Source organism: Styela clava, chromosome 5 (assembly GCF_964204865.1).
Source record: "Styela clava chromosome 5, kaStyClav1.hap1.2, whole genome shotgun sequence".
Classification (NCBI taxonomy): Eukaryota; Metazoa; Chordata; class Ascidiacea; order Stolidobranchia; family Styelidae; genus Styela; species Styela clava.
Genome location: NC_135254.1, coordinates 12,750,574 through 12,775,390, shown reverse-complemented (window position 1 = coordinate 12,775,390; position 24,817 = coordinate 12,750,574). Strand labels below are relative to the sequence as shown.

The following is a 24,817-nucleotide window of genomic DNA, read 5'->3' as shown; positions in this document are numbered from 1 at the left end:
AGTTAAAACAACCAACTGTTGCGTAATTATTAAGATGTAGAAATGCTCATTTGGATTTGTTTACGTCAATTATAGCTTGAGTAGACCGAATAATCGGAACAACAATTTATAATTATACAACAGGTGCGCTCCGTGAGAAATATTATGCGGGAAATGCGCGCCCGTAGGACCTCATTACCACATCTACTGAGTCAATGGAAATTGCAATATAAACTTACCTCTTTGACTAGACGAGGAGTGCAAGAATCCTTAGAAAAGCAAAAGTCAAAATATTGCTCCACGTAAGACACTATATATATGTAATTTGTACAGACGTGTACAATAAGTTACAAGAAATACATTGGGAACATTTCAGAAACATGTAGATCAAATTTTGACAAGCTCTTTAGGCATTTCAATTAGATTTGCATATCCGTCCTTGCATTTCTAATACTGGATAAGACTTGTAATATTTTTTAGTTCAAAAAATAGGACAGACAGTTTCCACTCCAGTCAATACCGAGTGGCAAGCCTATCTGTAGAAAGATTTCAGTCGGAGCCCACTGACATGACAAGCCGGAGATATATGTTACTCCAACACAGCAGCAACGCGTACGAGTCGCAACTCAAGCACTATGTTGTTATTGATCATTTCTAATATAGTGACTAACTATTACGCAATGGTTTTCTTAATTAAAGCAGTAAGAACACACAGAAGAATTTCACTGATTGTAAGGGTTGCATGGTATTGAATGGCTCAAACAATAGTCGAATCAGGGGTGCATTGACCAATATTTTGTCCTTCTTCTAATCATCTACCACGCCATTCTTCTGTGACAATGAAATGTTCGCTTCATCACGTGAAAGTTCAGGTACACCGAAACGAAAGAATTTTCTAACTTTTATTGGCAGACATTTGTTGTCAACAATTGGGATAAAGTAATTAGGGTTCGCTTCACTTCCTGATGTGTGGCCTAAAATATATATTTTGAATTGTTGAAGAAAGTTTGTAATGAACGAATTTGTAAAATATTTGAATGTATAAAATACTTGCCCGTCAGAAATGACACCGACAACCCAACAACAAGAGAAACAAAACAGCCTACGAACATATGAATATTGAAATTTAGATTCAGTATATCCGAAAGAATGGAACGTCTGAAGATGAACAGGTTACAGATTAATAAAAAGAGGAATACCTTGAATAGATTAGTTTCAAATTTTTCAGATCTAAGAACTTATTGCTATTCATTCAATGTACATTGTTTTTGAATTCAATGGACACTTTATCCGTGAAATGTATTACTTTGTCGACTTATAAAATAATATGAAATATGAAGATACTATGAACTTATGAAATAATAAGAAATAAAGCAGAAAGATAAAGAAGAAAAAGTATTTGATATAATCGAGGTGAGTATCAGTACCAAAACACATACAAAAATAATTCAAAGATATAAATTTTAGAGTCAATTTAGACTTGAACGCTGTAATATCATTTCATAATTATAAGAATCAACTAACTTTTTTTATACAATTGTTTGTTAATAAATCTTACAGGATACATAAGAATGCTTGTGTTTTACTTACCCCTCTTCTGCATTTACCGAAATTGTCCCTGGCATCGCCATAGTGGTGAAGTTTAAAAGTTGTTGTTGATTCGTATTATTTGCTGAACACAGCTCAATAGTTCGAGGAGGAATATTCGCTGTGTATGGATCAATATTCCAAATATGGTTCCCGAAGAAAATAAAAGAAAGCAACGCAACTCCCGAAAATACACCAGCAAATGCTCCCTAGAAAAAAGTATAAAATAGTAATTGGCAAATGAGGTTGTTATAAGACTCATGCACAAGAATAAACAAATATTACGTATTTGTTCGCCCACGGAAAGAAAAATCCTAGAATATAAGCCCCATCCAGTGGTCCCTGTATCAGTCCTGAAAATCCATAGACCAGTTCTAGTGCGTTCGATCGTACAATTGAGATTAAAAGAGCTGTGATGATGCTGACAATGCCGATAGCCAAAACTAAAAAACAACAGAATATAGTGAAAATCAATAACTAAATCATCTGCGCTTATTTGCGAAAAGATGTAGTTAGAATGGTGGCATCGAAATTTGAAGATCTTGGTTCGAGCTAAAGACAGTCTACGACACACAGTCACAAGTGTGTTGTAAAATATCGTGTGTGCAAATCAGATATATTAAAAACAATCACCCACTCAAAAATGTACCATAATACCAATTGTTTTTCCGATTATTAATTTGATGGACTCTGATAGATTCGGCCATCGTTTTACAAAACAGTCTTCCAGTAAAACAACAGACAACGAGTTGAGGCAAGAAGAAACGGTGCTGTAGAATAAAATGTTTAAATTAGCAATCAGGACTACAGAATCGGAAAAACAATTCCATTTCACGAATAACTCAGGCTAACAATTTTGATAAATTTGGTGGTATGCAAGCTTTCTCATTTAAAATTGACTTCGGACTATAGTCTAATTTTTGTTTTATTCCATGTTAGAAAACTATCCAAGAGTCATCACTACCTATAACATATGAGTATATTAATACATGAAATTATCTATAATTTAGTATCTAGTATTTCACGTGCGCCGAATTCAAAAAAACTTTCTTGTTTCCAAATTGACTTGATTGATGCCTATTAAACCATTAAAATGTACCTGAGACTCGCGCTGAATATTGCTGATATGAAAAGTCCAGTCAACCCTGGGATATTTTCAAATAATTTCAACACCAGGTACGGTATACCTTGGTCAATTTTTTGAAGTATTCCCGACATTACAGGATCACAACCTTCAAAGTATGCGTACATTATAAATCCATTTACTGACATCAGCAAAGATATCAATATTGTTGGGAAGATGTAGATCAGCAAAGACCTTCAAACATAATTTTAAAATTTTCCAAGTACAATCTGGTATAGGCATTCCAATTTCCAAGACAACGAAACTACATTTATGCTATGTTTGCGGAGACCGGCTCTCCTGCTTACTAAATATTTTAACATTATAATATGGTTCATAGCATATAAATACCTTTTTATGATCATCTTTTATGATAAATCTAAGAGATAAATGACAATATCAAATCCTACAAATGTTCCTATCTTAAATGCTTCTATTTGTAATTTTTCTTTCGCACTCTTCCGGAGGTAATTTATTAAACAAAAGAACAACTATTTATACTAGCATCAAATTGTAACTTACAATTGTGCTTGTGTAGTACTTCTACAAGATAAATATCTTTGCATCACGGGCTGTGAAAAACACAATGTGTCCAAAGCAAAAACAAAATTGCCGACGAGTACAGCAGTTGGAGATATTCGGCTAAATATGCCATAATCAAATCTGTGAATAAAATGCATGCAACATCAAACATCCAAGAACTGTATTTTAAACCACAAACCACATGACCCTGATACAAGAGAGCGATGTTTAAATATACGGATACCAAGACCAAATAGAAGCAGTGATCTACCTTCCCTTTTAAATGATCGGTACCGACAAAAATTTCCGACTTTTACGTTGCAAGAGGTCGAAATACCGCTACAAATAATTTGTAACAATTTTCAATAGGTCATCAGTCATCACACGTTTTCGAATACATCACAAAATTTCGAATTAAAAACGGAACACATGGAGCCCCCAGAAAGTTTTGAAATAAGTAATAGCCTTCTAGAAAAAAATACAATCTTATACCACTAAAAATTGATTGTTCCGGTAACAACAACAATAAAAATACCATCAACATAATAACAAAACAAGAGAGCTATGCTCAATATATGGACACGTAGCGCCACCCAATGGCAATAATTTTGATGACGTCATAGCGAAAAAAAAGTAATAGCCTTCTGGAGAAAAAGTTTATCTTTATCCACTGAAAATTTCAAAGCAATTGGTCCAGTATTCGAAGAGAAAAGCGATTTTTTAAAATGATGGAGACAAATAATAACAATAACAACACAAGAGAGCTACGCCCAAATATATGGACACGTCTGGTCGCAGTACAGTACGGTTTACCGTACCGTCAGATCACAGTCTACAAATATATTCACACCAAGCAAAGAAGTACAGTAGGACACAAAATGGCGTCCGATGTCCGCAGAACGTTTAATGACGTCATAGCAAACAAAAACAAATCTCACAGAGCTAACAGAAATATTTAAAATGAATAAAAGTAATAGCCTTCTGGGGAAAATTTTATCTTCAACCACTAAAAATTTCAAAGCAATTGGTCCAGTATTCGAAGAGAAAAGCGATTTTTTTAAAAATGATGGAGACAAATAATGAAAATAACAATAACAACAAAATTTTGAAACGATCGTTATGTCCACTACGTGTCCAAAAATGATCCATAGGTCCACAAGAGAGCAATGGTCAAATGCATGTCATAGAACAATAACGCCAAAGGTCATATAAAGATATTTTTGCAGATATCACATGAGTGTATCATATAAGTGTTCCCACAAATTAAAATATATCGGGCCCCGTAAGTCTTCTTGTCAGTGGTCAAAAGCGCTACTGATAATAACAAAACGTAATTTAGCAAAATGATAAATATGTACACCTTGTGTCCAATAATGCTACTCACCTCAATTCAGTGTAACGTTCACCCCTTTCCAACGCAGCTCCCATTTCTCCAAACCCACCAATAGTTATTAATCCTTGAATTGTGACAGCAAACATTCCAATAAGCATAATGCTGGACTGGAACACATCACTCCATACGACGGCTTTCATTCCACCCTGAGAGTTGAATTTTCTTCTTTTAACTCGTTTCAAACTTTTTAGTGGTTATCAGGTTGCATTGAAAAGTTAAATATTTGTATAAAACTTGTCGAGAAAAATTCACAAAAGCCACATACCAGAGTCGTGTAAAGCGTGCAAATTCCTCCAGTTAATACGATGCTCAATGTCAATGGGATTGCAGTCACTGCGTTTAACGAAACAGCCGGAAGATATATTATCGTTCCCATGTAAAATACTGTAGCGATGCTATACATGAAACCAGCCAGTCTTGCCAGTTCAGCACTGAACCGAAATTCAAGATACTAGAAAATTAGACAAAAATAGATATTTGGGTAAACTTCTGAATAATAAAATATAGATGCTTGTACCAAATCAAACCCGCCGTCTATATCAGTGGTTCTCAACCACCGGTCCGCTTAATATATTCCAATACAAGAGAGCTATGCTCAAATATATGGACACGTAGCGCCACCCAATGGCAATAATTTTGATGACGTCATAGCGAAAAAAAAGTAATATTTTTCTGGAGAAAAATTTTATCTTTAACCACTGAAAATTTCAAAGCAATTAGTCCAGTATTCGAAGAGAAAAAGCAATTTTTTAAAAATGATGGATACAAATAACAATAACAACAAAATTTTGAAACGATCGTTATGTCCACTAAACGTGTCCAATAATATTCACTCATTGAGTATATATATATATATGTTGGTTTTCCCGCAAAAAAAATCATACACAAAACACAAACAATGAAAACACAGAAGATTGGGAAAATCGGGGAAACTGACAAAACCTTTATAAAGGTTTAATGCATGTAAATATACATGCGCCAGTTTACTCACAATATTAATATATTATAAGCAAATGGCAAAATACAAAGTATTGACGGCATGTCAATTTTGTGACTTTTTTGACTCGTAGTACCGATAGTCGTCTAACAACCAAACTTGGTGAGAGGTCCTCTGCCCATTTCAATCCCTGAACGGCTGGATGTCCGTTAAGTCCATGGCCCATAACGGCGATTAACGTTATAACGTAGGAGTTTGATAGCACATAGTACGGTACCTGATCGAGATCTTCGCAATTTGCACGTTCCGTAATTTGACAGTAGGCCTATAATTTAGCGAGGTTTGATAGTAAAATGAAGGCAAACAAACAGCAAAGTATTATCCAGTTCTTTCAAAAAAAAAAAACAGCGGTGAAACTGAAAACCAAGCTAGAGGTGTTAAAATGACAGAGGAAGAGACTGTTACTTCAACTTTACAACATGCCCCGAAACGACCTTGCAGCAAAGTTGATGTTCAAGTCAAGTTTATTTTATCCAACCAGCAAAAAACAAACACATACAATATTAAAAAAAAATAGTAATCATACAATTTTGCTTTGGAAGGGAAGTCGCGGGGAACCAATCCGGTTATCAAGCAGCGACACCCAAGGTTTTAATATCTAGTTGGACACGTAGTGGACATAGCGATCGTATCAATATTATGTTGTTGTTGTTCTTTGACACTATTTGGACACCTACGCTCTCATCTTTTTGTTACAGTTCTGATGTAAACAACATGAATTTTGTAGCCTACCTTATTTTTTTGTTTGATAAGAGGAAATGAATTGAGTTCTTATATGACAAGGAAGAACCGTTCTGCGAACAAATTTTAGGTAGGCCTACTGGTAAGTTACCGTACCGCATATGATTATCGGGGAATCGATATTTTCTTATTTTGCCCTGGTACCGTAATTGATAAGTGACTTGGATCACTTGGTATTTCAATTCACGTTGAAATTGGTAGCGGGACAAAACAGACTTCTAGTGGCCCGGAGTAGGCTACCTGTCAATCAAGTCATCGATCTAGTCACACTAGAGTGATTTTGGCGTTTAGAGGCCGTTAATATCCGTTCTCGGAGCGGGAAAGCGTTTGCCCGGGTAATGGGAATGTGTTCAAGTGGCATTGGGTGTGGGGGCAGTGCCTCCGCCCCCTCAGTGGTGAGAAAACGTGTGGAAAGCCACGCCTACTTGTTACATAATTCTAAAAAGTCGCTTTTCTCTTTAATTACTGGACCAATTGCTCTGAAATTTTCAGTGCTTGAAGATAAAAGTTTTCTTATAAGGCCATTCATTCACTTCAAACGTGTCCATATATTTGAGCATAGCTCTCTTGTTAAAAGATCAGGTAAATTAATTATAGAAATACTGTTATTGGCGCGAGTACCGTGAGGTTTTGCCGAATTATATAACTAAAATATCTCATTAGAAATAGATAATTATTAGATGCGAGATCCACAGATCGCAGACGAACGGGAAATTCCCCGTTGCGGCTGAATTACTTGGAACCAAAGTGACTACCGGTAGAAGTTTATAGTCACTTTGGAACAAACGTGCTTCATTCCTGAATAGTACCGGTTCTGAGGGGAATTTTGAAGATGACCTAGCCAGCCACTTGGTTACAATATGAAGTTTTGGCGATGCTCAGTGACGAAGAAGGCCAAGTAAAAAAATTCAGTTGACAATATACAATTAAAAATGTAAAAAAAAATTTCTACCGGTACATGACAACGGTGGCCCAGATAGGCTATCATCATGTACACGTCTGACATGTGCAGGTCTTTTAAAATGTGTTTATGCATAAAACAGTGTAACAGGTATCGGAATAAACCCACATTGTATTGATCAGCCCCCAAGCAGGCGCACAGTATGCAAATAGTCATAGATCAAGAAAGTGAATGACATGCCGAAAATATACAATGTACACACTATGGGTTGGAAATTAATAAGAGCATAGATATCCCCAAAACAAGTAAATGAACTGGTAAAGTAGGGCTAAAGTATCAGTAATAGAAGATCATCGATTAGGTGCAGTTAGAAATGAACAAAGCAAAAAACGAAAGGGAGATCCTATTAGGCAGTATGATAAGAAATATGTGGAGCTAGGTTTCACTATTGCTCCTAGCAGCGAAAAAGTACTTCCCATGTGCCTAGCCTACTTCAAAATTCTTTCAAACGACGCAATGCAACCCGAAATGCTAACAGGACATTTTCACTCACAGTATAGCAACCTCGTGGGAGAGCCTCTAGTAATGTATTTCATTGTACTTTAACTTTTGTCGTAATTGCATTCTTTTGATTATGTTTTGTGTTCATGACATTTTTAGTTAATTTTGAAGGTCCGCCGGTCCGCAAAATTTGTTTTGAAATTTTAACCGTCCTTGAACTGAAAAAGGTTGAGAACCAATGGTCTATATCAGTGTTTTCCAAACTGTGGGTCGCGACCCCGTCGCCTAATTTCTGTCAAACATGAGCACAGAAGTGAATGGGGTTTGAAATTGGAAAGTGGAATTTGTGCTGGTCGGCAAGTACCGTAAAATTATCCAACTTCGGCAATAACGCGACCATATATTGTCCAAACGGCGCCAAAATTGCTCGATTCCTAATATAGCTTTTTTGATCATGTTATTGACCCGCTGGTATGCGAATTGGATTTTTTGCCAGTCTGCAAGAAATTATGTTGGTTTGGTATTTTGTATCAGTGTAGCCGCTTGGTTATGGAATATACAAAGCAAAGTTGCTTTATTTGGCGATCGGTCCTTAATTAGGTGTTTGACAAGTTTGGTATTGATTACCAGGCAGTGTCTTTGCACTTAGGTTTTGATCCGTTGCGAAAGCGCTTCGTTAATTTGCGCACGTGTCCAAAATTTACGAGTCGGCTGACACTGATGGAATATACTGAATAAGATTTAAAATTTATGCATATTTAGAAGCATCTTACTATCTCCGAATTTTACTATTTCCGAAGTATCTTACGCTTCCTTACAATCTACCACATTTTATCAAGTCCGTCTATGTTTTGCCGAAGAACCGTTATAATTCTGATCGAAGAGATTTATAAACTGTGGTTTTCATACGATGCCATGTGTTATCAAATCGTCCGAGGTTTCCCCGTTTTCCCGCGCATTGCCGGACTCGTTCGTATATTTTTGGGCCAGTGCTTACCCTCAACGTCCATTTGCAGTCGATATACAAGTACATTGTTCCCATTGAGGTAATTAAACTGATACACAGTACTGATTTCTGAAGTTGCACAACGTTTCTAGTTGTGGGGTCGCGAGTATCTGTGGGCTTTGATTTTATGAAAATTGGGGTCGCGGAAAAGAAGTTTGGGAACCACTGGTCTATATGACAATCAATAGACTTCTACGGAATAGGCCATTCAAATGGAGCTTGGGGCCATATATCCAAATCCATCCCTACTGCAACTCAGCATGTGACAATCGCGACAAAAGCCAAGCCCTTTATTATTACAGATACAATACATTTACAGCCCCGGATCGGAAATATCCTACCTGAAAAATAGTATTCAGTTGCATCCTACGAAACGCAGGTATGAAGTATATCATGGTGATAAAAGATGTGAATATAGTCAAGAATTCCTCCCACAACACTGCAGTACCGGTAATGTATGCTTCTGCAGGACTGGCGATTACCGTTACGGCTGAACGGAAGGTAACGGCAATTGAAAGACCAACCGCAACCTGGATTATTTTTTTGTATTAGATTATATATATATATATATCTTTATTTTAAGTTAACTAAAATCTTCTTAATTTAAATACATCATCTCTAAGGGTAATTCATCTGTGAATACAATTCATATATGTTTCTACTGTTAGGATAGTATTTATACTTCCCACGTTATAAATTGTCTAAAATAAGTATCCACATTTCATTCGCATTAATAAAACGATAAAAATTGGATTGTTCCACCATACCCTGCCTTCATAGCATTGGCAAATCATTCATTATCATTGTAGTGCCACCCTGAATGTCGAATTCAAGCTAGCGAGTTGTAGGCTACACAATCAAACGTAGAGCACTTCTAGCTATCACTCTACCGTGGCAGTAGAATACACCCGACCACATATAAAAATTGACTTAGAATACCGCGTTCATTTTCCCTCCTCCATAATAATAATTATCTGTTGTAGAATTCTTTCTATCTTTGTATGCATAGTAAATTCCAATAGCACAAGACACAACAATTGAAACTGAAATAAAAATACCAATTAATAGAGGCGGGTGATCAGCTATTTGAGACGGGCAATATTCAGACAAAGGTAGGTGGCTGGAAATGCACTTGCATCTTTTTGTTTTGATGTTTCTAGATGCAATTTGGGCAATAAAATCAGGATATTAATAAAATAAACCTTAAACGTATTTTATTTCTCAATTCATTTGACCTATTTTATGGTATCAATGAAGAATTATTGGAAGATATCACAACCGTGTTACCAATACGACTATGGGTTGGCTATGAAGCCATTTTACTGATTTTCGTAATAGACCAAGCAAATATAAGCAATGTTGTGGTACGGATATACCTACATGCAAAGGTTGCAAGATCAGCCACTCCTAGCATATTCTTTGGGGTATAATCTTCATTATCCATTCGTAAATGCGGGTCTCATATGCCCTCAAAGCGCAAACTTGGTGCAGACAACAATGCTTATAAGTAGCCTACCTAGTACCTACCTACCGATATATATTAAAATGAATGTATATCGCTAATGTTTCGCAGAGAATGTTTATAAAAACAGACGTTGTTATATCTATAGGGAGTACTTTATTATTGTTCTGTTGTGTGGGAACGGCACGGCTTTCTCCACCATCCAAGTACATTCTCTTGAACCGATTAACTAATCTGGTTATCACATGAAAACTGGGTTCAGACCAGGCTTCACGTACCCATAACTACATAGTAAAAAAAAAACTAGAATGTGGCGAGTGCATTGGAACGTCACATCTTTAATATTGTTTCAGATTATAAGTTACGTTTCTTTAAATAACATAGGCGATACTAAAAATCCTTCTATTGCAAGTTCACAGCAATCGAAATTTCACAAAAACGCCCATATGACCGAATACATTGCAAATGAAAAGTATATTTTAGCACTTCATAAACACTACCATGCCCTTGCCGCCGCTCCGTGTTTTTACTGATTTACTGATTGAAAAAGAATTCCGTTGACTATTACGGTAGTTATTAGGGCACGTATAAGCAAAACAACCAACACATATATATATATATGTAGGGCGACTTGAAAGATTGATATCCGCGGTGACGAAATATACACGTGTGCCGGGACTGATTTCTACTTTTACCTATTGTTTTATTTGAATATATTATGTTGTATGGTAATATGAGAGGTTAGAGCCATGGTTTCGACTGACTGACTCACCTAAACAAACTTTTGTTAGAACCGATTCGGAAAAAATATTTAATAATACAGTATATTAATTTATATGCGACGGAAGAACACATTTCATACACTAATTCGACAAATTAGTTTATCACTGCAAACGTTTCAGCACTTCAAGTTTTCTAATTTAAGTGTTACATTGCAGAACTCTTTCTTGTTGTGTACTACTTATGAATTTATTCAGTATCTTTAGTGAATTGAAGAATCATAGCAGTGCGCCTACACATACAACAGAGTGTGTTCTTAAGTCGATGCTGCCAACATAGGAAAGTTTGTTAACTGAATATTTGCAGTAGTACTTTTGAATATGACACTGCAAGATATTCAATATTCTGTATTCAACTGGCTTTCGAAAATTACCGACAAGCACGAATCGCTTTTTCACGAGCATTCATCAAAGCCCTTCTAAAAGCAATAAAAAGTCTATATGAGGCGTTGATATATGCTGACTACAAACCTAAACTCATCACATTTTCTTTTTTAAAATCTTTAATTCAAATCCTTTCTAGTCTGTTACATCTTGATAAGCTTTAAACAGCTGCGAGCTTGTTACTGGAGATATTACGTAACACGATAGCTGGAACCTATCCAATCATGTTGCAACCAGTGGTGGGATTCAGCCGGTTTGCATCGGTTCTGTAGAACCGTCTCACGGAATTTTATGAGATTAGCGAACTGGTTAGCATTACCGGTAGATGAAAATACCAAGTGGCAAGCCTATTTGTAGAAAGATCTTAGTCGAAACCCACGGGCATGACGGGCCAGAGATATAGGTTAACCCAACACAGTTGCAACCCGTACAAGTCGCAACTCAAGAAGTAGGTTGTTTCTCACCATTTCTCATATAGTGACACAACTTTTACGCAATGGTTTGCTTAAAGCAGTAAAAACACACTAAAGATTTGCACTGATTGTAACGGTTGCATGGAATTGAACTGCTCAAACAATAGTTGTAGCCAAGAGTACGTTGGCCAATATTTTGTCTTTCTTCTAATCATCTACCACGCCATTCCTCTGTGACGATGAAGTTTTCGCTTCAGAACGTGAAAGTTCAGGCACATCGAAACGGAAGAATTTTCTAATTTTTTATTGGCAGACATTTGTTGTCTAAAATTGGGATAAAGTAATTTGAGTCCGTTTGCTGGTGTGTGGCTTAAAATATATATTTTAAATTGTTGAATAAAGTTTGTAACAAACAAATTATACGACCTTGTAAAATTTTTGAATGTATAACATACTTGCCTGTCAGAAATATCACCGCCAACCCAGCAGCAAGAGAAACAAAATAGCCTACGAACATATGAATATTGAAATTTAGATTCAGTATATCCGAAAGAATGGAACGTCTGAAGATGAACAGGTTACAGATTATTGAAAATAGGAATACGCTAAATAAATTAGATTTGAATTTTTCAGATCTAAGAACTAATTGATATTCATTGAAATGTACACTGTTTTTGAATTCATTAAATACTTTATCTTTGAAACTAGGTGGTAGGTTTCTTAGGAAATATCTTGCACAAAATCCATATTCTTCTGAGATGAAAAAGCGCTACGAAGCCTGGTATGCTCCAATTTTAACTGAAGGCAAGCTTGTGTACTACTGTGTTGATTTTAAGAAAAAAATGTTTTATTATTTTTGATAGGTAGAAAAATAATGAAGAAAAATCCTATATATATACACAGTTATACAGGTTTTTGATACACAGTTTGAGGATATAAATTATGAAATCAATTTAGACTCGAACGCTGGAAAATCATTAAAAGTATCAACTAACCCTTCGTGTACAATTGTTTGTTATTAATCTTCACAGAATACATAAAAATGCTTATGTTATACTCACCCTTCTTCTGCATTTACCGAAATTGTCTCTGGCATCGCCATAGTGATGAAGTTTAAAAATTGTTCTGGATTCGTATTATTTGCTGAACACAGCTCACTAGTTCGAGGAGGAATATTTTCTGAGTATGAATCAACATTCCAAATATGGTTCCCAAAGAAAAGAAAAAAGCTAATCCAGAAAGTACGCCAGCAAATGCTCCCTATAAAAAAAGTATAAAATGGTGATTGGCAAATGAGGTTGTTACAAGACTCATGCACAAGTATAAATAAATAATACGTATTTGTTCGCCCACGAAAAGAAAAATCCTAGAATATAAGCCCCATCCAGTGGTCCGTTTATTAGTCCCAAAAATCCATAGACCGGTTCAAGTGCGTTCGATCGTACAATTGAAATCAAAAGAGCTGTGATGATGCTGACAATGCCGATAGCCAAAACTAAAAAACAACAGAATATAGTGAAAATCAATGCCTGAATAATCTGCGCTTGTTTGCGAAAATATGTACTGTAGTTAGAATGGTGGCACCAGAATTTGAAGATCTTGGTTCGAGCTAAATACAGTGTATGACCCACAGAGAGAGAGAGAGAGAGAGAGAGATTTTTTCGTCAACCAAAAATAACAGTCATCGACCTCATCGTAATAATAATAAAAATAATAATAAAAAATGAATTAGTTTGGTATAGACAGAAGGGAGTGATATGACCAGACGGTCATCAAAGTCAACTCCCCCCTTTCAAGCTATTATGTTTTAGATCCACAGTCACAAGTGTGTTGTAAAATATCGTGTGGGCAAATCAGATATATATATTAAAAATTGTCATCCACTCAAAAATGTACCGTAAATCCAATTGTTTTTCCGATTATTAATTTGATGGACTCTGATAGATTCGGCCATCGTTTTACAAAACAGTCTTTCAGTAACACAACAGACAACGAGTTCAGGCAGGGTGCTCCCGAAGTATGCGAACCAAGATGGCGGACATCGGAACGTAACATAGGTAACAGGTTAGGGTTAGGCAATAATTTTTTTCCAATTTTCCTTATTTTAGTCCTATTATCAGTTCGAAGACTAACCAAGCGCCACCCGTAGTATTTATACCTGAAATTATGGCCTAACCCTAACCTAGTACACATATTACATTCCGATGTCCGCCATCTTGGTTCGCATGCTTCGGGAGCCCCCAGGCAAGAAGTACGGTGCTGTAGAATAAAATGTTTAAATTAGCGATCAAAACTATAGAATTGGATAAACAATTCCATTTCACAAATAACTCAGGCTGACGTCTGCAAAACAATTTCGATCGCGAAAATTTGGGCGTGTGCAAGCTTTCTTATTTAAAATTGACTTCGGACTATGGCCTAATTTTTGTTTTATTTCATGTTAGAAACTATCCAAGAGTCATAATTTCCTATAACATATGAGAATGCATGTGTGTTGCACGAGAAATTATGTATATATAATTTAGTAGAGAGTATTTCACGTGCGCCGAATTAAAAAAAAACTTCATTGTTTCCAAATTGACTTGATGCCCATTAACCGTTCCGAGCCTGTCAAACCCCTGTGCTACTCGGCATGCTCTAACCGAACCCCATCGTACTGAACGATTGAAATTTGGACCCCAATACTAACTTTATAAATGAGAAGCTAATTTCGTGCAAGGTTTTAGAAAATTACATTATGGTCTAACTATAGATACCAATACCCCGTGTGTAAATAGCTCTTGTTTTGTCACAATAGTGCCGTCGGCAGGGAAAGCTGATGTTTTTGTTGTATAAGTTATGCGTGTGAAAAGGCGCAAACCGGATAAAAAAATAGCAATTTTAAAAATCCAAAAGACGATAATATGCCTCAAAAACGTTGGTAGTTCAAGTCATTCGATTCTCAAACTTCAAACTGCATTGAAATGCAGATAAAAAATTTGCCAATTGTTTTATTTTACAGAAATAGAGATACGATATGACTCGGCGCCATATCGAGGATGTCTGGAACGGATGATGATAATTTCAAGCAAAGCTCTGCAATGAAGTATTCTTTGTCGCAAATTTACCACCTAGTGAAATTCAAACGCACCCTGATTTTGCATTCATTAACCGCCAATCTTTGATTTTTTCGTAAAACTGATTATAAATTTATTAGTACGTTATAATAGATAATCATAGATAAGTACAAACACTAAAGCGCGCGACATCTGTGAAAATATGAGTTTCCAATAAAACATACTAGAATCTAAAAACATCGACGGGTCTACTAAAACTTATATATGCGCGAAGCTTTACACACAGCTAAGCTAATTTATTGGATGTTGAACGTTTAAGTTTTATTATCTGCGATCAACTATAGTTATTTTTGTATAATTAGTGGACGAGGTAATGTAAAAGTTCCATAATATAAAATGTTTCCGAGGACCTTCGTCGAACCTCAGGAACAGCTCCACCGAACCCCATGGGTTCCATCGAACCCAAGTCAAGAACCACTGCATTAGTTGGACACATTCCAAGGAGTGGTAAGCGTCTAATTGAACTACTTCGCTGTTCAATCCGCATCGTCATACAAAGCTAACGCAGAGGCCAAGATTGTAGTTTATGTCAACAAAAACACGAACGACTCAAACGGCTAGTGACTGTCTCAATCCGCAACTTTGTGTAACATAAGCTGCTTGACCAGCGGATCGTATGACCCGTACATTCAACAGGTCAATGTAAAGTTCCGAATCGCCGTGAACACTGCCTTGTTGCCGTCAGAATTTTCAGCTGAGCCTAGAATGGGGAAATGCAGTAACCGACACCCAACAGGGGTCAACGTAACAATTTCAGCTCCCACTCAGACCGTGTTTTTGTTGGGGCAGATTTTCAATCGTGACTGTAAACATTAACTCGTTTTCGGAGTTTTGACGCTCATTTGTCAGTTTCTAGTTATGCGCCATAAATTTAGGTGAAACTAAAAGAGCATATTTTTAATTTTGTTTCTGATAAAGACTTCGTTTGATTACAAACAGGCCTCAATAAACTGAGATAGACAATGTTAATGTTAGCTGTCGGTAATTTTCCTTAGAAGTGGTTAAATATTTCAATCGAAGTAGCTTTTTTGAACATCGGGTTGATACGCTTACAAAAGCAGCAAATTTCTGAAAAACATCCAAACGTCATATTAAAATGCAAATTTTCAAATTTATACGGTCAGTAGCAAATGATAAATCTAACTTTATTCAATATTTGAAGATCAGAAAAGGCCGATTTGGTTCTTCAGATAGGATTTCCAACCTTGATGCATAAGTTCACTTCACAATTGCAATTTTAGACTCAATGCAACGCTACCCTACTTTGCTGACCGATGGCGCTGTTTTTATGAGATTTGTAGAAGTTAGGATAGGATAGGATAGGATTTACATATTTATCCCGGGGGAGAGGAAAGCCGATGAGACGGCTTATCCATATGGCGAACCACGGCCTCTCGTCCGGTTACCATTCCAAGTCGGGTATGGGATTAGTTTTTACTGTATTGTTTGTTTTCGAAAGCATGGACTTGGTGATGGAGGAAGCCGTAACCGACCAGCGGTTACGTGAACCACCCAACGACGGCGAGGAGTCCAGCAATCCTCTCGCACATAACCATCCCTACATGGGATTCGAACCTGCGAACCCACGCAGAGTAATTAGAGGTGCGGTGGCGAGCGTATTCCTAACGCTTAGCCCGTTGAGCCACACCGCCGCGCCCTTGAGCCACACCGCCTACGCGTGTTGATTGTCGTTTTTTGTGTGGCGCTTGTCAGTTTGTTACCGCATATCGTCGGATAATCTGTATCATTTGTGTACGTGAAATTAGGTGTAACTGAACTTTTTAACTGCTGCCTGCTGACCTAGAAAGTTGCAGCATATCGTTTGTTTTTGTACTGCTGTACTGGGAGGGTTGGAGAAGTTACGAATGCTGAAATGTGATCTCTTCTTGCAACACTGACTCGGCTCTATCACAATGCTGCCATTCAAGATTATTTTCAAAATGATAGTTTCCACATTCAGACCTCGTCAGTTCGTTCTAATATTACTGTATTAAGCGCTTAGCAAAGCAAAAAAGTAACCAAAAAGCTCACTAAGCTAAAAATTCATTTTTAAACTTTTTATTTTGTTCAGCAATTCATTCGTTTGATGTTCATTTCTGTTAATGAAAATCTGCTAACTGCTGGAAGGTTTCATGCATAACTGTATATCATAATGAAACATGATATCATTTTGGCCATTCTCCTAAATTCTGAAATTTGCTAGAATTTCTAGCTAACAACAGAACAGGGAATTAACTTACAGCTAGTACTGTAGTAGCATATGTCTGTATGTTGGAATCGCGTACCAGAGATTAGAGATAAATATTTCTATAATACTGTAATATTTTTTAATATCTAAGAGATGTCATAATTCTGTTTCATTGATTCCACATTTGCAAATTCAATTCCATTTCTTCCAACTCATTTTTTACAAAGCCAAACTCTTCTGACTGTCTGATGATTCTTTAAATGAATTTACTATCATCAACTAATATGAATACTGGAATACCTATAATTTTTGTTGTAATTTGATAGATACTTGTAAAATGCCTACTGCTCTAAATGTAACGGCGATGTGTGTTATGCCATATGCCCTATATTATTTTTTTTTCTTCTGAGTACAGGAGTAATTTACAGATGACTTTTCAAGAGATTTATTCATAGTCTGATAGGGATAGCAGGATAGTGTTTCATTAATAATCTTATCTTTGAAATTTTTAAATATGCTTTGTTTTTAAATAGTTTTTAATAGTATTGCTAACGTTTATATACAATGCCTGAGAATACCCCATCTGGCGATAACAACTCCAACCAGCCAAAGACTGAATCAACTTCAGTTCCACCTGCACCAAGCAACAATGCACCCGCAGAAGAAAACAGTGCTGTAAAAGCTTCTACAGCTCCCAAACCAGCATCAACAAGTTCATCGAAGTCTGTACAACCCAAGCCAAACTATACACTCAAATTTACACTTGCTGGTCATACCAAAGCAGTATCTTCTGTTAAATTCAGTCCAGATGGACAATGGCTTGCAAGCTCATGTGAGTTGGTAGTGGGTGTATAGTTGATGTGAACATACAGACTATATCTATTATTTTTAATAGTAACAATACCACCTCAATTTATATCTGATATTTGCCTTGTTTTACACTGTTATAGGTTTGCAATTGTTCGCTATTTCAGTTGACAACAGTGTTTTTATCCGAACATTCATTGACAAATTTAAAAATGTATGATTCAGCTAGAAATTGGAAATTTATTGTCTCTCAGTCTCAACTTGGATTCATCCTTTGATAAAAACTTTGACATCCTTTGACAGTTTAAGACTTGTCTTCTCTTTTTTAAAGATAGATTTGGTGGGATATCATACGCACTGTGTTTAAGCTTTTATATGTTTTCGACTCAGATGTTGGTATGAACTAAAGTATACCGTATTGATTGTTCCAATTCTTGTTGTCTTATAGTGCAAATTTGATTCATATATTATTTATATTTGACATGTTATATACTTTTTATCACAGCTGCAGACAAATTGATCAAAATATGGGGAGCATATGATGGTAAATTTGAAAAGACAATTTCTGGACATAAATTGGTAGGCATGTTTTCTATGTTTCAAATAAGACCTCTTTTAAAATATCTAATTTTTGGAAATTTTAAGATTTTTTCATTGTTGGATTATTGTATCAGTACCCTCTGTTTTGTTTCAGGGAATATCAGACGTTGCGTGGTCGTCAGATTCTCATTTACTTTGTTCAGCATCGGATGATAAATCATTAAAGATTTGGGACGCTGCCACAGGAAAATGTTCTAAAACTCTCAAAGGACACAGCAATTACGTATTTTGCTGTAATTTTAACCCTCAGTCAAATTTAATCGTATCAGGATCGGTGAGAAGTTTTCGAAAATTTCATTTATATTTGTGTCTTGTGGACCACAGCTAAGATATCCGAAATCTTGGTCATGCCAAATTCAAGAATGAATCAAACTGCAGTTTATGAATGTGAAGCTCATCTATTGAGTTTTGTTTATGAAACAAGTAATTAGAAGAAATTTTACTAAATGAGTAAAAGGCTGGTAGAACAGAATATTTTTACTGTCCTGCTTTCATCATTACTTATCGATCTTAAGATCGGTAAGTATGTTGATAGGTATTTGTCTGTCTGTCTGTTTGTATGTTTGTCTGTTAGATGAACGCGATATCTCACGAACGCGTGGTTGAATCTGCTCCAAATTGTGCATGTGCATGCATCTTACCTCGGACCAGAAGCCTATAGATTTTGGGTTAATTATGTCGTATAATTAGCGAGTTATTAACTAATTACCGATCTAAGATCGATAAGTCTTCGGTCTCCGACCGATATTCTCGTTCCGATTTTGGGATAAATTATTATTAATTACATATTTTGAAGTAGGGGTAATTGTAAAACTTGTAATTTTTATTTTCTGACATTAATTTATAAATTTTTTGCAGTTTGATGAAAGTGTGAGAATATGGGACGTAAAAACAGGAAAATGTTTGAAGACGTTACCAGCACATTCTGATCCTGTATCAGCAGTAAGTATTACGAGGTATTAATTCAACTCAATCAAATTGAATAAGAAATATGTATGAAAGTAATTTTGTCCAGGTTTCTGATTGCATTATGATTTAGTGAGATATGTATGTATGTTTATTCGTCTCGTAATAGTGATAAAAAAATAAATGAACGATTATTATTATGTAAGACGGGATGCATGCACAAGACCGTACTGGCCTAAAACACAAATGTGCGGCATGCACCCTTTTTAACAAATATAAAACAAAAAACATTAGATTAAATATGTATATTATGGTCCCTTATATAGACAGTTGTGCAAGGTGGGGCAATGGGTCGTTTGGTGTGGTGAAAGTGGTAAGGGTGGAGTATACAAAACTGTTTATACTGTTTATATACTTTTTGTGAAGCACATATATTAAATGTTTTAGCATAAGACAGTTAACTGTTATTCATTCAACTAATATAACATAAAATACACGGTTGAAACATATTCATTGCTGAGGATATTTGGGCATTTATTGTTTTATCTTTGTTAGAGGTCAATGTTAATACTGTTCCATACTCAGGTTCATTTTAATCGTGATGGTGCTTTGATTGTGTCCAGTAGTTATGATGGACTTTGCAGAATATGGGACACTGCATCTGGCCAATGCTTAAAAACTTTGATAGATGATGACAACCCACCAGTCTCCTTTGTTAAATTCTCACCAAATGGAAAATACATTCTTGCTGCAACTTTGGATAAGTATGATAGCTTGAAAGCAAAATTTTACATTCCTTTACAAATCAAATTCAGTATTTGAACTCTGTCAATTAATAAATCAGTCAACACATGGAATTACTTTCGATATGCAATTGTGTCATTTGTTTAATTTTTCCTTTGTTTTTAATTCCAGCACTTTAAAATTATGGGACTACACTAAAGGAAAGGTAAGTTGGTTCACTTTTATTAGTGTGTCAGTTCAGTGCCACTGTTTTAATAATAGCTGAAATGAATGGGTCTTTGTTCCTTATCAAATATACAAGCACAATAAGTTACCTTTAAATATCAACAAATTCTCCCTGTGAAGATTCACAAAGAAAACTCACCCATGAATGGCAGATTTCCTCTTGCGATGTTTAATTGCCTATCTTACCATATCTCATATCAAAAAAATAAAAAACCGTCTTGCTGCACACTAACACAAATATATATCTTTAACGATTCTTCTTCAGACATACATAACAACTACATATGTCTGAAGAAGTCTGACCTTGGTCAGACAAAACGTTACAGAAATATATTTGTGTTGGTGTGCAGCAAGACTCTTGAATCACTTAGGATAGTTATCTTTACTCTTGCTACAGCATCCTTGCAGTATATGCATACGGATCCACCGGCACAATACCATTGAAAAAAGATGAGTAGTTATTCTCGCAGAAACTAAATCATTAGCACACTTTACATATTTTTATTTTTAGTGCTTAAAAACATACACTGGTCACAAGAATGAGAAATATTGTATATTTGCAAACTTCTCGGTAACTGGTGGAAAATGGATCGTCAGTGGATCAGAGGATAATTTGATATATATATGGAACTTACAGACCAAGGAAATAGTACAGAAGTTACAGGGTCATACAGGTAACCAGTAGACTAGTGAGATGCTAGAATCGATTATCACCTTAAACATATCTATTCTACAAACAATTTTAGTAACAATAGTTTATCCAAAGTTTTGATATTCATCTGGGTTAACATATATCATAATACATAAACTATAATGCAAACACTGTCATATCTGCTTGACCTGAAAATTGATCAAGAGTTGCGAATCATGTTTCCAAAAAATATGTCTTTTGATGGAAAAAAATATAAAACTGGTTTTCAACTAGTTTTCTTGGCGTTGTGGAACATTGTGCTATACGTTAGCGTACCTCTGGTCACCTGCATCTTTTTGCCGCTGTAGGGTGGTTCACGTAAACGCTAGTTGGTTACAACTTTCTCCACCATCGAGGTCATGCATTTGAAACAAATCACTGGCTAGCTAATCCCATACCTGACATGGACTACGGGAGGTCATGGTTCGCCATATGATTAAGCCGTCTCATCAACTTTCCACTCTCCCGGGATAAATATGTAAATCTTATCCTATTCTAAATATGTTTATCACTAAACAGCTAGGATAAAAAAAATTTTTTTTTTATCTAGATGTTGTGCTGTGTACGGCTTGTCATCCGACTGAAAATATAATTGCCTCAGCAGCTTTGGAAGGAGATAAAACAATCAAATTATGGAAAAGTGACTTCTGAACAACCTCAAAACTTATTTCATGATGAATTTGCATTGGTTAAAGCTCATCGACATAATGATAGCCTGACTTTCTCTACAGTTTACAGCTGCATGGACGAGAATGAACTGCCTTTTATTGCAGCCTTTTTATTTTAGCGCCAGTAATATTGAACTTTTTATAATGTACAATCGTTTCTTTTTTTGATACAAGGAGGGTTTTTTTCTGAGAAAATGTGGCAATGAAAATAGTTTTTTAAATTATGATAAGGGCTGAGGCATATAATTATTTCAGTAGAGTAAGTTGCAAATATTCCATGAACTCTTCTGTGTGTGGTGTAAGATGTGTTTTCGCACGGTTAAAGTTAGACATGACACAGTTTCTTTTTAAGACTCGTGATGTGGAGACTGAATATTATAAGAATTAAATCTTCGTCCGGGTTAAAGGAAACACATTCTGGTTAGGATTTCTTTCTACACCTTTTTCTTGTGGCCGTACCTCTCTCAATTTTGTTGAGTTTCCGCGAATACATGCCAGTTAAGGTGATCAAAGGAGAGGAGCGATCAAGAACTTGCTTGGAGAGCAAAGCAGGAATCCTTCGATTCCGATTGAGCCAGCATTGAAGGAGAACGTAACGAAATGTATATAGAAAGGCGCGTGGATAAAACAAACACTGCGATGTCACTCACGATCACGTGGTAGAGATTGTTAAAATAAATTTCCATTGAGAGAGCCCAAACCTCGCAAAATCTAAAACGAAGGTCGCCATGCCAGATGGAATAAAAACCGTGTTCCGTGAATACAAGTAAAACAAGACTAAACCGGATTGCGGATGACAGCCTCGACATAGGCCGTCAAGCTGGGCGGTGATCCCATGAACATTTAGATGAAATGTATTTCATATGAACTTTAGGAACAAATAAAAGCAATAATATACTTCTAGAGACAACAACAATTTTTAACCTATGAAAATTTAAAAAAATAATTGGTTCAGTAGTTGAAGGTCGATTCTACATAACTTCAACGCATTGATAATAAAACGATCCATTGGTTGACTTGAATTGATTTCGTGTCCAAAAACGATTTTAGGTTTATTTCTGGTCCAAGAAGCTTTTTTTCGGATGATAAAATATGAGATGCATTGTTCCGAAGTGACTAAACAATCATATTACGTAATCCAAAGTGCATTTTACTTTCTGGCAAATAATATACTGTATTACACTTTCCGGACTGAGTCGTGTTAGACAAAAATAGATGCCACACGCATATTTTGAAAAATATGTTTTTGGAACAATATTAGAAACTTACATTCAAATCCCTACACTCTGCCGGATAATATCCGAAATATGACAAAGCGTTTTGTGAGTTCATTCAAAAGGCGAAGCCATCTTGGTTAAGAGCGTACCGGTATCAGTCAGTCAGTAGTTTATTTTATCACATACCAAAAGTACACAATAGACAAAAATAACTACGAATCACATATAAAACAATACTTTCAGTGTGAAGGGAGGCGCGATAAACCAGAAGAGGTTATCGAGCAGCGTCACCCTGGAATCGGTACCGTAGCCGTTGTTTTGTTGTTCGGTTGAGCTTATTGGGGTGGGATGGGATTTTTTTTTCGTTGTTAGTTAGTCGCATGGGATATTTAGTTGAGCAATCCACTAAACGAAAATAGCTCACCGTAATCGGCCAACATTTACGGTACCGGTACCGTATCCGACTTCTGAACAATGAAAATGTTTTTGTTTCGTCACCCCACAGTCCTATTACAGTATTAATTACGGTACCGTATGGTTCGTTTTTTGCATTGCTGGTACTGGTTGTGTATAACTCCTGTCTCAGGTTATCATGTAACAAACAAATAGCCAGGCAAATTTTCCATTTCTGTATTCTGAAAACATTCTAAAATAAAAATACAGTAATATTTTCAATTTTATAATATTGAATTTGTTGTAATACTTGAAAATACATCATGTTTGACGAAGTGATTTACACAAAGACTAGTAAATCGAATGAATTTTGTAATACATATTTCAGTATTCCAGTTCGGCACAGTTCTTCGATTCCAAAAATAGCCCCCAGCCCCCCACATTGAAAGACATCAATTATAACAGTGACTGCAAAACTCTTCTTGGCACAGTTTTTTTTATACGTCATGATTGAATTCATTGAAAAAATAATCCGATTTACATCAGGAAAAAAATGTTACCGTAGCATTCGAAAGTTTTTATCAAAAAAATCGCAATTGTGGTCACTTGACGGCTGACAACTGTCACGATTGATTAAATTTATTATCGCAGTATCGAGACAAAATGCCACAATCTGACTCATCTGCTGTAGTGCCAGATGCTCTTGTTTCAGAGACAAATAGAATGTTTGTGTTATTGCCGGGTCGCAGTAAATATTTGTCGACACCACTTATGTTAAAACAAAATAGGCTACTGATCAAATTTGGAGCCAGTACTGAGACCACCATCACTGGAATGGAGCCAAGATTTGATCTTTTGTGCGAAAAGCACATCGATCTCATTAAAAATGTTGTCAGTTTTATCGTTTTTTTTTAAATATCTTCTGTATTATTAAATTTTTATTTTAGTTCCTTTGGGTTGTGGAAAAAATTGGCCGTGCCAAATGGGTCACGATGAAAAATGTTCAAAGAACAATGTTTTGGACAATCTTAAATCTCATTGACAAGTGTAAATGATTTTTAGGTTAGATCTTTCCAGATAGGTCTGATTAACCGACTTCTAGAAAAAGTCTTCTAGCTTTCGAATGTGACCCTTAACCCAGAAATATACAAGGAATTTAGTTAGGCATCATTTTTTAATATTTAAGTTAGGTATCTGTCATAAAAACTTGTACTGTCCGCCATTTGAAAAAGAATGTTTATAAAAATGCCATTGATTAAAGTTGAAGATATGTTTTATTTTGGTAAATTTTTGTTGTTTTTGTAGTAAAATCATGTACTGTACTACTTATCTTCTTTAGAAGTTCGATTCTGGTTACCGTATATAACTGTTACATAAATTCATTCATCCAGTCATGTGGAGAATTCTGAGAGTCGCATCATATTCCATAATTAAATATCTCTTAGTTTCGCACTGTATTGTGTTGTCCTTCTTT

The 24,817-nt window shown here is 35.8% G+C and overlaps 2 protein-coding genes across 2 annotated transcripts; one reads left to right on the top strand and one right to left on the bottom strand.

Annotated features, from left to right (window-relative positions):
* Positions 1-786: 786 nt before the first annotated feature.
* Positions 787-10,262, bottom strand: LOC120344187 (sodium-coupled monocarboxylate transporter 1-like). The gene is made up of 12 exons (XM_039413297.2): positions 10,131-10,262; positions 9,690-9,793; positions 9,092-9,280; positions 4,870-5,055; positions 4,596-4,750; positions 3,212-3,352; positions 2,666-2,884; positions 2,224-2,336; positions 1,852-2,009; positions 1,570-1,775; positions 1,034-1,137; positions 787-953 (listed from the first exon to the last, which is right to left on the bottom strand). Exons 1-12 carry the CDS (start codon positions 10,192-10,194, stop codon positions 787-789), a joined length of 1,806 nt encoding a protein of 601 aa, XP_039269231.2. The 5' UTR covers positions 10,195-10,262.
* A 7,346-nt stretch (positions 10,263-17,608) lies between these two features.
* LOC120344213 (WD repeat-containing protein 5) lies at positions 17,609-21,885 on the top strand. Its single transcript, XM_039413329.2, has 8 exons — positions 17,609-17,924; positions 18,405-18,478; positions 18,594-18,773; positions 19,358-19,441; positions 19,991-20,169; positions 20,321-20,354; positions 20,886-21,048; positions 21,616-21,885. The coding sequence occupies exons 1-8, from the start codon at positions 17,657-17,659 to the stop codon at positions 21,714-21,716; spliced, it is 1,083 nt and encodes a 360-aa protein (XP_039269263.2). The 5' UTR covers positions 17,609-17,656; the 3' UTR covers positions 21,717-21,885.
* The last annotated feature ends 2,932 nt before the right edge of the window (positions 21,886-24,817 follow it).